This window comes from Piliocolobus tephrosceles, chromosome 1, assembly GCF_002776525.5.
Source record: "Piliocolobus tephrosceles isolate RC106 chromosome 1, ASM277652v3, whole genome shotgun sequence".
Lineage (NCBI taxonomy): Eukaryota > Metazoa > Chordata > Mammalia > Primates > Cercopithecidae > Piliocolobus > Piliocolobus tephrosceles.
Genome location: NC_045434.1, coordinates 57,707,149 through 57,719,939, shown reverse-complemented (window position 1 = coordinate 57,719,939; position 12,791 = coordinate 57,707,149). Strand labels below are relative to the sequence as shown.

At 54.4% G+C, this 12,791-nt stretch overlaps 1 protein-coding gene across 8 annotated transcripts in view; it reads left to right on the top strand.

The window, feature by feature from the left end:
• The window catches only part of KIF21B (kinesin family member 21B), a 53,799-nt gene that overhangs the window by 32,510 nt on the left and 8,498 nt on the right, over positions 1-12,791 (top strand). For 4 of the 8 annotated variants that reach the window (XM_023224755.1, XM_023224754.1, XM_031935724.1 and 1 more), the window contains exons 20-30: positions 219-413; positions 508-609; positions 1,649-1,814; positions 2,037-2,088; positions 2,228-2,285; positions 3,373-3,578; positions 3,656-3,730; positions 5,642-5,755; positions 7,522-7,560; positions 9,548-9,684; positions 10,926-11,106. In XM_023224755.1, the coding sequence (XP_023080523.1) occupies positions 219-413; positions 508-609; positions 1,649-1,814; positions 2,037-2,088; positions 2,228-2,285; positions 3,373-3,578; positions 3,656-3,730; positions 5,642-5,755; positions 7,522-7,560; positions 9,548-9,684; positions 10,926-11,106 (1,325 nt within the window). The remainder of the gene's footprint in view (positions 1-218; positions 414-507; positions 610-1,648; positions 1,815-2,036; positions 2,089-2,227; positions 2,286-3,372; positions 3,579-3,655; positions 3,731-5,641; positions 5,756-7,521; positions 7,561-9,547; positions 9,685-10,925; positions 11,107-12,791) is intronic. The other 4 variants (XM_023224757.1, XM_023224756.1, XM_023224760.2 and 1 more) reach the window with 2 other exon arrangements.

Below are 12,791 nucleotides of genomic sequence, written 5' to 3'. Positions count from 1 at the left end.
CTCCCATCCCGCCCCTCTGCCTGTCCTGTCACCTCCAACTTCTCTGGCTCTTCAAACTTTTCCCGCCCCACCTCCCTCTGCTCCTTGTGCCTGCTCTGAAATCCCGAGGTGCTGGGGGGACCTCACAGGCCAGCCTGTGGTGGGAGCTATGGGCAGGGCTGGGCAGCTACCTGAGGCCTCTCCTTCATCACAATCACCACCCTCCCCTCCGACCCCAGAAAAGGGAGGAGCTGTTCCTCCTGCAGGAGGCACTGCGGAAGAAGCGGGAGCGGCTGCAGGCTGAGAGCCCCGAGGAAGAGAAGGGGCTACAGGAGCTGGCCGAGGAGATCGAGGTGCTGGCAGCCAACATTGACTACATCAATGATAGCATCACCGACTGCCAGGCCACCATTGTGCAGCTAGAGGAGACCAAGGTATCTGCAAGGCTGGGCCTGGTGGGGCAGAGGCGGGAGAAGTGGGTGGCAGGGGCAGCCCCAGGCGACGGGGCTCTCTACCTCCCGGTCCTAGGAGGAGCTGGACTCCACAGACACATCCGTGGTCATCAGCTCCTGCTCCCTGGCTGAAGCCCGCCTCCTGCTAGACAACTTCCTCAAGGCATCCATTGACAAGGTAAGCTGGGCGCGTACCTGGGCAGGGGTCTCTATGGGCACAGATGCCTCTGTGATATACCCTAGTGTGAAGCCCAGGGGACTGGCTCCTCCTCACCTGCATCACTCACAGGCTAGGTAAGCCACCTAACCTCTGCACCTCCCATGCCACAGCCATAAAGCTGAGAGGGTGACCGTACCAAGCTTATAGCTTGCTGTGTGACTTTAACGAGATGCTGTGTGTAAGGGATGTGGCCTGGCACCTGGCACACAGCAGGGCCTCTGTGAAAGTTGACCCTGGGTGTCTGGCCCAAGCCTATCCAAAGCGGTGCTGGGCTTGAGTCTGTTGGAGGTGGAGGGAGAAGTGTGTGTATGTGGGTGTAGGGGAACGACAGACAGACCACATTCCACCCGGGAGGGTTTACACCAGAACATCAGGTGTCCCTTGACGTTTCTTGGGCTCCTCTCCCCTCTCCTTGACAGAGAGCTAACCAGAGGACGTGCCTCCTTCTCTCCTGGGGCCTGTGGTCTCTGGGGACAGACCCTACATGGTGTGAATCTGTGTAACTCTGGAAGGAGACAGGAGACTCTGCTGACTGACCCCTGCCCCGGGCCCCACTGAGCTTCTCTCAGCTCTGCTTTGTGTCTGGGGACTTTATGAGTTTGCTAGGGCTGCCATAACCAAGTACCAGTCTGGGAGCCTCAAACAAGAGATTTATTTATATTCTCCCAGTTCTGGAGGGTGGGAAGTCCAAGATGCAGGTGTTGGCAGGGCTGGTTTCTTCTGGGGCCTCTCTCCTTGGCTGTAGATGAATATGAGTTTTGGGAGGACGTAACCTTGCCCATAATAGGGTGTGTCCTAAGGTGACCGTCACTTAATGTGTGTATGTGGGAGCTAAGGGGGCTGGCGGCGCTCTCAGGTCTGTGCTAGGTACAAGGGTGATGTTGGGAGCTGGAAGGGAACCCTCCAAGGTGTCTTGAGGAGTGCAGGTTGTGTGATATGGGGCACCCCCAACCCCAGGTCAGGAGAGGTAACTCCAGGCTTTGTTCCCTGCCCCCAGGGACTGCAAGTGGCACAAAAGGAAGCCCAGATCCGGCTGCTGGAGGGCCGACTGAGGCAGACAGATATGGCAGGCTCCTCCCAGAACCATCTGCTCCTGGACGCCCTGCGTGAGAAGGCCGAGGCTCACCCCGAGCTGCAGGCCCTCATCTACAATGTGCAGCAGGGTACGGGTAGGGGCGGGTGGAAGCTGCCAGCTCCTTGGCACTCCAGTGCTCTCGAACTCGGACCCCCAGGAGGCCCTCACTTCCCCCAGAACCACCCCTAACCCCCACCAGGAGCCCTGGTCTGATTCCAGTGGGTGAGATATAGGAGGGAGACCATCATCCCTCCCCCGACACTTGGATGAGGCTCCTCAACCCCTTTCCCTCCCTCCTGCCCTCCCACAGAGAACGGCTATGCCAGCACCGATGAGGAGATCTCAGAGTTCTCTGAGGGGAGGTGAGTTTGCAAGCTGGGAGTGAGAGGCTGGCTCTCAGCATGTACCTGGGGCTGGTGGGAGGAGTTGCCATAGGTCCCAGGGCTGAGCCTGAATTTAGGGGCTCCTCAGGATCCTGAACTCTCTCTGCTTCTTCTGCAGCTTCTCCCAGTCATTCACCATGAAAGGGTCCACCAGCCATGATGATTTCAAGTTCAAGGTGAGCCCCGCTGGAAGTCAGGCAATGGGTGCAGCAGGACCAGCCTCCCCACAGCCTGTTCCCCGCTCACTGTGGCTCTGTTCCATCCTCAGCCATAATACAATATTGTTCCCAGCTGGGAGGGAGGTGCCAAGAAAATTTAGCCTGGAACTGGGGGTTGTCCAGATATGTAACCTGTTACAGCCCATTCCTTCTGAGGTGGGTGGAAGGTGGGAGAGGGACCGCCAGCCTCTGTTGCCACCCTGCTAGCAACAGCACCATAACCAGGGGCCCTGCTTTTCAAAAATATCCGCTTTCCCTCACCCCTGATTCTGCCTCATGCTCTGAGTCAAAACCCACCTCTACATGTCTGGTTATCTTACGTGCACACAGTCAATTCAACCATATGGGAGTCAACAGTAAGGAAGTTTACCTAACAGCGAGGATCAGTTCCATTAGACTGAAGCAAGATGCAGGGTTTTTTAAGGAGACAAGGAGGGGAAAAGCTTCAGACTGGGAATAGCAAATTATGCATAGTTTTGAGGTAAACTGATTAGCTGGTGACCCGCAAAGAAGTCAGGCTGGGCATTCTGTGTTTACGGAGTCCAGCTAAGGGCAGTGAAACCATTTCAGTTGCTCTGGATTCTCCAGAAACCCGGAGAGTTTAGCTGTGGAGCACAGGTGATGTCTGTCTGGGTCCTTCCATCAGGTCCTCTACCTTAGGCCAAGACAGCATCATTTCTCTTGTTAGAATTTCCGGGAGGGCTAGGTGTAGTGGCTCATGCCTGTAATCCCAGCACTTTGGGAGTCTGAGGCAAGAGGATTTTGTGAGCCCAGGAGTTCAAGACCAGCCTGGACAACACGGTGAGACCCTATCTCTACAGGAAAAAAAATGTAAAAATTATCCGGGTATGGTGGCCATGCCTGTAGTCTCAGCTGCTCAAGGAGGCTGAGGTAGGGGGATCACATGAGCCTAGGAAGTTGAGGCTGCCGTGAGCCAGGTTTGCACTACTGTCTAAAAAAAAAAAAAAAATAGAATTTCCCCTGGCTCCCCTTTATGTGCCATGCCATTTGGGCAAGTTGATCCACCCTGTTCTTCCTTTCCCAGAGTGAGCCCAAGCTGTCTGCCCAAATGAAAGCTGTGTCGGCCGAGTGCCTGGGTCCCCCACTGGATATCTCCACCAAGAACATCACCAAGTCCCTGGCCTCCCTTGTTGAGATCAAAGAGGACGGAGTAGGCTTCTCTGTCCGAGACCCCTATTACCGGGACAGGGTCTCGCGCACCGTCAGCCTGCCTACCCGGGGCAGCACTTTGTAAGGACGGGAACGGGAATGTGGGTTGGGGCAGGGATGGAGATGGATCTGGGCTTCACTGGACTCTTCTGTTCCAGCCCCAGGCAGTCTCGAGCCGCAGAGACGTCCCCGCTGACGAGAAGGAAGTCCTACGACCGAGGGCAGCCCATTAGGTGAGATCGTCTTCTAGAATCTGCTCCAGAGTCACCACCAGTCTAGTCCTTGGGTGCATGAGTGGCTGTGATGTTCTGCTCTGTTGATCATCTCTTGTGCACAGTGTAACCTGGGCCAGTTTGACTGAGCCATTCAGCTTCACCCAATGGTCCCTTCCCACCCTGTCAGGTGTGGACTCAAGAAATGGGCCAGGCATAATGGCTCACACCTGTAATCCCAGCACTTTGGGAGGCGGAGACGGCCAGATCACTTGAGCCCAGGAGTTTGAGACCAGCCTGGCCAATATGGTGAAACATCATCTCTACTAAAAATATAAAAAGTAGCCAGGCATAGTGGTGCATGCCTGTCATCCCAGCTACTCGGGAGGCCGAGGCATGAGAATGGTTTGATCCTGGGAGGCAGAGGTTGCAGTGAGCTGAGATCGTGCCACTGCACTGCTGCCTGGGTGACAGAGCAAGACTCTGTCTACAAAAAAAAGAAAAGAAAAGAAAAAGAAATGTAATCTCTATAATGCACTTTAAAGTGAATAGCCGAGCCAGGTGCTGGAAACTGTTTGCTAATGTGCACCCAACACAAGTGGCTTTGTAGTGGCTTGGATTAGTCATTGCAGTGATGTGCTTCAGCCCCTTTTCGTGACCATGGGTTCTGGGGAGCTTTCAGGTCTTTTTAAGGCCTTATCGTGTGAGAGGAGATTAGAAATTCAAAGGAAAGGCCAGATGCAGTGGCTTACGCCAGTAATCCTAGCACTTTGGGAGGCTGAGGCGGGTGGATTGCCTGAGCTCAGGAGTTCAAGACCAGCCTGGGCAACATGGTGAAACCCAGTCTCTACTAAAATACAAAAAAATTGGCTGGGCGTGGCAGCATGCATCTGTAATCCCAGTTACTTGGGAGGCTGAGGCAGGAGAATTGCATGAACCTGGGAGGCAGAGGTTGCAGTGGGCCAAGATCACGCCATTGCACTCCAGCCTGGGTGACAATGCGAGACTCTATCTCAGAGAAAAGAAAAGGAAGGAAAGAAGAAAAGAAGGGAGGAAGGGAGGAAGGAAGGAAGGGGGAGAGGAAAGGAGGGAGGGAGGGAGGGAAGGAGGAAGGAAGGAAGAAGGGGAGAGGGAAGGAAGAAGGGGGGAGGGAAGGAAGGAAGAAAGGAAGGAAGGAAATTCAAAGGAAAAAGAGATCAATGCAGAATGGCAGGGAAGTGCCCAGCTGGTCACCCACATGTGGGCCAGGCCCACAGAGCTTCTGTAGATCGAAGGATGACTTTCAGGGTTTTCTCGTCCATGCACTTAATTAAGAGGTTTGGTGGCACACAGCTAAATAGTGGAAAGCAGGGGCTCAAGATGGCCTCTTGCCACCTGCCTTGGTGGGAGGCAGGAGGATTTTTTTCTTTTTAGAGATAGGGTCTTACTCTATCACCCAGGCTGGAGTACAGTGGCACGATCAGGGTTCGCTGCAGTCTCCACCTTCCAGGCTCAGGCGATCCTCCTGCCTTAGCCTCTCAAGTAGCTGGGACTACAGGCATGCACCACCATGCCCGTCTAATTTTTTTTACTTTTTGTAGAGGTGAGGTCTCTCCACATTGCCCAGGCTGGTCTCAAACTCCTAAGTTCAAGCAATCCTCCCACCTCGGCCTTTCAATTTACTGGGATTACAGGCATGAGCCACCGCACCTGACCACACATACATTTTAATAAATAGGTGAATTCCCAAATATGGAATCTGCAAATGATGAGGACTGATGTTTAAAGGCAGCATCCAGGAGTTTAATTGGGTGTTGAGCTCTGAGAATACTGCACAGCAGGCCCTGCCCTGCGGGCCTCACAGCCAAGGCAGAAGGTGGAAGCCCAGCACCAAGTGGGGGCCTGTGGGCAGGGGTGGTCACTAACAGGCTGCCCTGTGTCCCGACTCACCAGGTCCACAGATGTGGGATTCACACCCCCATCATCCCCTCCCACTCGGCCCCGCAATGACCGAAATGTCTTCTCTCGTCTCACCAGTAATCAGAGCCAGGGGTCAGCGCTGGACAAGTAAGCAGGGCTGAGGAGCAAGGCGGGGAGGGCACCGAGGTGGCAATGGGGAGCCTGTGGACGGTCCTTGCTGGAGGAGGGCTCAGGCGGCCAAGCCAACCCCAGCCTGAAGTTCCAGCCCCCACAAGAGCTGACGCCCTGATGCCCTCTCCTGGCATTTCTCTCCTTCCTGTACTGACCATGGGCCCTTCTTCTGAGCATGCCAGGCCCTCAGGAGAGGGCAAGAAGGAGGCCACAGGGATTGGGGCCGGGCAGTCAGGCGGGCTGGTTGCATGGGGCAGGTGTCCAAGGGCTCTCCAGAGCTGCCCTTTAATCCACCTCTGCTGCTGCTTTGAGTCTGCTTGAAGCCCCTTCCTTCAGCGTCAGCCACTCCACTCTGTGTATTCTCCCAGCAGAAAGAGACCAGACCCCCAAATTGCCTTCCTTAGGCAGGTTCAGGTCCACCTATATGCACAGCTCCTGATGCAAGACTCTAATGACTAACGGTGTGGTTTATGTTAACAGCCTCCCCTGCATTCAGAAGGCTTTCTCCCCGTGCTTTACAACCTGCTTTCATATATGTGATTTCATTAGGCAGTAAAACAACCACGAGAACCGTCTTCCCTGTTTCACATAAGAGGAAATGAAACTCAAAGAGGGAGGCAGGGATGTTCACCTGGAAAGTGGCAGAATTGCACTCAGAGCCTGGGACTTCCAGCCCCTGCCTGCTGTGCCTCGGGAACCGGAAGGACCCTATCCTCCATGTGCTGCTCTGGGCTCCCCGGCATTGCTGGGCCCACCCTGGTCCTGTTTTGCTCTCTGCAGCCCTCAAGAGGGCTCCTCTCTTAACTCCCTGAATGCTTCCCTGCCCCAGGGACAACACTGCTGTGTCCTTCAGGGACCTTTCTTCTCATGCTAGAAAATACTTGTCCTTGTATCTAGTGCCTGAGGTCCACCTTCCCCACCTCCTCACAGAAGTGCCCCTTCCTGGGTCAAAATACTACTCGATGAATGCTGAGCCCAGGAGTCAGAGCCCTGCAGACGTGGCACCCCAGACACCTCCTTCCCCAAACCTATCTTGGCCCAGACTGCTGTGTGGGGAGCCATGGATCACTCCTAGCCCATCTCCATGTTGTCACAATCAGCAGGTCCCCTTTTTGGAAGGATTGGGGCAGGACTCTGCCCATCCCAGCCTGGTGGTCTTCTGGAGGCCTTGGTCTTGTCCAGTGGTCCAGGTCTTGGAGCCTGTGCATGGTGCAGAGCCAGCTTCTAGGCACTGTCGCAGTGGGCCCCCTGGGGATAGTGGGCTTTGTAAATAAGTGAGCCCTTGAGGAATTGCTGGAAGAAGCCAGCTCCCAGGGAGGGGTAGGATCAGGCATGGCTTCCTTCAGCCTTGGGCAGGTGCGAGCATTGCTGGGGTGGGGCAGGTGCCCCCAGCTTGTGTGATGGGGCAGCCAGAGAGCTTGGAACCAGCAAACAGCCCCGGAAACATCTCCCCACGGGTGGGGCTGGTGCTCCCATGTCTCCCCGTGGCCCCGTCCTTGCTCCTCCCCTGCAAGCCGAGAGACCCTGGCGGCCCATTCCTGGGGGAGAGTCCCAGCTCCCAGACCAGCCCACCTACCTCCTCCCCTGCTCTCCTGAGGCCCTCATTCCTCTGCCTGTCTCTGCTCCCCTGGAAGAGAATAACCTGCCCTCTGACCACCCCACACGCTGCTGCCGCCTTTGCGTCCCTCTGTGTGTGTGTCTCCTCTCACCCCCTAATCCAGCTAATTTTCTGCCCTCCCCAGGTCTGATGACAGCGACTCCTCTTTGTCGGAGGTCCTGAGGTACACACAGAACGTCTCTCGTGTTTGGTTCCCCACTGTCACTCTCGGCACCCTCTTCTCTCTCTCTCTCCTGCATCCCTCCTGCCTGACACCCGTGTCCTCAGCATGCGGCCCCTCCACGCCCCTCCCTGCTGCCCCCTATCCAGACTTGTTCCTGCCCTCATGGTTCCTCCCTCTCAGGGTGGCCACAAGGCCTTGGACTGCACCAGCTAGAGCTGGGGGCTTGGGGAGGGTGCACAGTTGCTTGTCGCAGGCCCTGTTCTCTTCTCCCTTCTCACCTGGGCAGGGAGGGGTGCAGCATGGAGGCCTAGGGGATGCTGGGCTGGGGCTGAGTTCTCCACAACTGGAAGGCAGGGGAAATGCTGAGGGTTGCTCCTTTTGGGAGTGCCAGTGGTGTGCTCTGGGTCCTCTGATTCCCTCAGCTTGTGCTGGGGGTGAGCTCTTCAGACACTGGCTCTGGGAAGGGCACCATGGGGGCAGCACCCCTTGCCCACACGTCTTGGCACATAGATGTGCGGGTACCTCTCCTTCCCTTAGCCTGTGGGATGGCTGGAGGCTGGTTCTCCCCGCCAGCCCAGCACCACACCCCACAATGAGGAGTAAGACTCAGGACCTGGGGGCCCAAGCCCTTGGCAGCCAAGGGCCCCTCATGGGCGAGGGCTTCCTGGGCTCTCCTGGCAGGCTGCCTCAGCTCCTTGAGCCTCCAGCCCTGGGTGTCGACGTCTGGTTTACTGCGGGTCATGAGGCTTTGCCACCACAAGATGTTAGCCAGCTGGCCAGGCTGTCATCGGGGGGAGCGTGATCCCTCTGACATAGTTCTGTGGCCATGCACTGAAGCCAAACCATTGTCAAAAGCAGAGCGCTGGAGCAGCTTGGGGAGCTATTTGTGCATGTGTGGCACCCGGCTGGCAGCTGGACATATCTGACCACCATCCTCAAGGGTGGGCCTGGCGGAGTCTCGGGGGAGCTGTGCCAGAAGCACCACAGGCAAAACCTTGATCATTTCAGTAGACCCTTGGCCACAGAGTCACTGTCAGGAGCAGCGTTCTCTTGGGAAAAGAAACAAAGCTAGGATGTATTTTCAGACATAACTCAGCCAGGGTCTCATCCCAAAAGACCCTCACTGAGAAAATAAATCATTCTCAGAACCGCAGGAAGCTGGATGTGTCAGAATCCTCACCCTCACTTGGGCCAGGCTCATTCTCGCTGCCCCAGCATCATGGGAGCAAGGAGGTGTCCTTCCACGTCCATACAGCCCCATTCCAGAGAGCCCCAAACCTCCTACCCCAAAGCCAAGCTGGCCCCATTCCAGAGAGCCCCAAACCTCCTACCCCAAAGCCAAGTCGGCCCCTAAGGGATTTAGCCCTTTGGAAATGCCAGTCACAGGTTTGGCCCCGTTGGTCCGAGAGGGGTGTGTATGTGTGCACATGGCTCTCTGCTTGGAAGATGCCAGCCCCAGAGGCAGTCACTGGCAGAAGGATTTACTGGGATCAGGGTGCATGGGAGTGGTGGCCTGAGCACCCCTCCCTCTCAGCACCCCTCCCTCACACTTGGTTAACTAAAGCAGCATGCAGCTTCTGGTGGAAGCTGTAGGGCCCAGTTCCAGCCCCCGGGCCTGTGCCCTGCCCAACTGGACCGAGGTGCATTCATGTCTCATGATCTGGGTCAGACATTGTCAGACGGGAACTCTCTGTGGACAGAGCCCACACCTCCTGCACCTTCTAGCTGTGCCTAGCACAGGGTTTGCTTCCCCAGAAGTGCTCAGGATGGCAACTGACAGATTGCTGATTAAGACAGGCCATCTCCACTCTGTAGCCCATTCCCGGCTCTCAGACCTTGGTGGAATTTGGCTAAAGTCCTTAAAGTCCCTGTTATGAGGTCCTCATCCCCTCCCCGCCCTGTCCCCGTCCCACACACGTGCCTTGATCAGCCTGGCCATGGTCTCGCTGGCTGATGAGCATGCCCTCTCTTCCTCTCTCCCTGGAAGGGGCATCATCTCCCCGGTTGGAGGAGCCAAGGGTGCACGGACAGCCCCACTGCAGTGCGTCTCCATGGCCGAAGGCCACACCAAACCCATCCTCTGCCTGGATGCCACGGATGAGTTGCTATTCACAGGGTCCAAAGGTACGTGGAACCCCAACTAGCCAGGTAGGGTTGGGGTCTCCTACTCACCCCTGCTTCCTTTGTCAGAGTGGTCTATAAAGGAGATAAGAACATAGAGACTCCAGGAGTTGAGGATATGGGGGTCTATTTACTTACTACCCTTGTTTCTTACCTTGGCTCAAGGCCTCCATCCCATGCATCCTTGGCCAAGCCTTCCTTCATACCTGACCTGGTGGCTCCATCCAGCACTTCCTTCCAGAGCTCCCAGGGAAACTTCAGGAAGCTTCTCAGGTGCCCCACCCATACTTGCACTGCCCGACATGACCCCAGCTGATACATCTAGGCACTCCCTATGATCGCAGCAGCACTTTACAAAGTCACGCTTACCTAATTACAGCAACAAAGTCAAACGTCTTACCAGGCTGGGCACAATGGCTCATACCTATAATTGCAGCACTTTGGAAGCATGAGGCGGGAGAATCTCTTGAGCCCAGGAGTTTGAGACTACCTGGGTGGGCAACATAGTGAGACCCTGTCTCTACAAAAAATAAAAAATTAGTCACAATGACATGTGCCTATAGCCCCAGCTACTCAGAAGCCTGAGGTGGGAGGATCGTTTGAGTCCAGGAGGTCAAGGCTGCAGTGAGCTGTGTTTGTGCAATTACACTCCAGCCGGGGCAACAGAGCAAGACCGTATCTCAATAAGCAAATACAGAATTCTTTATTTACTCATTCTTTCATTCATTCATTTTACCAACAGAACTAGTCTATAATAGACACGCATACTAAAACACAAGCATAAATACAGCTCTCCACGGCAGTAGGGGGATAACTGTCAGTCTAGGCGTGATTGATTGAGTCCAAGTTTTCCCATAACACTTGCTTGCACTGGTTCATTTACTTTGTCAGCAATTAGCGTTTGGAGGAACAGGCATCATAAAAGCTTAAGAGTTTTATTTTAGCCCTGGACAGTTTAGCAGTGTGGCTCACAGAACTCTGGTATTAGTGGAAAGTTTGCTTGAGGAACCCTGGTCTGAAGTTCTGAGAGAATTCTCTCTCCCCTGAGTTTTTACTAGCACACACACATGCCAGTGAGCACACGTGTGTGTGTGTGTGTTTCTCTCTCTCAGACCTGGAGCTCCATCCACTGGAGCTCTCTGGATCCCTTTCCCCTACCCTGGGCAGCCCCTGCAGAGACAGAGCTACGCCCCCTAGTGGCTGACATCCCTCCCTTCCCTGTGGCTTCCTCCCATCTCTCACAGACCGAAGCTGCAAGATGTGGAACTTGGTTACGGGACAGGAGATCGCCGCTCTAAAGGGCCACCCCAACAATGTGGTCTCCATCAAGTACTGCAGCCACTCGGGGCTTGTGTTCTCCGTGTCCACCTCCTACATCAAGGTGTGGGACATCCGGGACTCAGCCAAGTGCATTCGGACTCTCACGTGAGTACCCCTCGCCTGCCTCGCAATGGTGGGCTGCAGCAGGCTGGGTTGGGTGCAAATGCTCCCAGCCCAAGTGACCCACTCAGCACAGCACAGCACAGCTACATGGGCATCAAAGACCATTACCAGCCTATGAATTTGGCTTGACCCTGGGGTACAAGGTGAGATCTCTTGGTTTGGGAGACAGTGTCTGGGGTAGCACCACTAGAGGAATTTTTGGCCTGCCTGGCCTCTACCCACGGCCCAGTCCCCCAAGCCCTGACCCTTGCGGTGTGTTAGATATCATCCTGTGAGTCTGAAAGAGGAGCTAGGAAACAGGGCGAGCCCCCAAAGCCATGCTGGACACTGTCTGTGTAGGCGACTACCCAGTCATGGCCCTGAGCCCTGCCCCGACAGTCTCAGACACACAGGCATAGGGCAGGGGAGGCAGAACTGAGACCAAGAGCCTTGCAAAATAAAGGTTTTTTTTGTTTTTTTTTTGTTTTTTTTTTTTTTTAGCAGAAGTCCTACTACATCCTTACATTAACACTGTAAGCTACAATCTATTAATTTGATCCTTAAAAAGTAAACAGGCTGGGCACAGTGGCTCATGCCTATAATCCCAGGTATTTTGGAGGCTGAAGCAGGAGGATCACTTGAGACCATGAGTTCAAGACCAGCCTGGGCAACAAAGGGAAACCCTGTCTCTACAAAAAAAAATTTTAATTAGCTGAGCATGGTGGTGCGTGCCTGTAGTCCCAGCTACTCAGGAGGCTGAGGTGGAAGGGTTGCTTGAGCCCAGGAGGTCGAGGCTGCAGTGAGCCATGTTTGTGCCATTGCACTCCAATCTGGCCAATAGAGCAAACCCTGTCTCAAAAAATAATAATAATGAATAAATAAAGTAAACAGAGGGTTTTTAGGGCAGTGAAATGATTCTGTACGATGCTGTAATGGTAGATGCATGCCATTATACATTCATTCAAACCCTTAGAATGTACAACACCAAGAGTGAACCCGAACGTGAACTGTGGACTCGGGCAATAACAACACGTCAACATGGGTTCATAATGAAAACCCAGGCAGCTTTCTGGTTGGTAACAGGGGAGACTGTGCCTGTGTGGGGGCAGGGGCATGTGAGAAATCTCTGTATCTTATGCTTAGTTTTGCTGTGAACCTAAAACTAGCCTAAAAAAAAATTAAGTCTTTAAAAAAAAGTAAACAAGGCTGGGCATGGTGGTTCACGCCTATAATCCCAGCACTTTGGGAGGCCGAAGCAGGCAGATCACCTAAGGTCGGGAGTTCTAGACAAGCCTAACCGACATGGTAAAACCCCATCTCTACTAAAAATACAGAATTAGCCAGGCATGGTGGCACATGCCTGTAATCCCAGCTACTCAGGAGGCTGAGGCAGGAGAATGGCTTGAACCCGGGAGGTGGAGATTGCAGTGAGCTGAGATTGCGCCCTTGCACTCCAGCCTGGGCAACAAGAGTGAAACTCCATCTCAAACAAACAAATAAATAAATGTAAACAGGCTGGGTGTGGTGGCTCATGCCTGTAATCCTAGCACTTTGGGAGGCTGAGGCAGGTGGATCACCTGAGGTCAGGAGTTCAAGACCAGCCTGACCAATGTGAAGAAACCCGTCTCTACTAAAAATATAAAATTAACCTGGCATGGTGGTGCATGCCTACAGTCCCAGCTACTCAG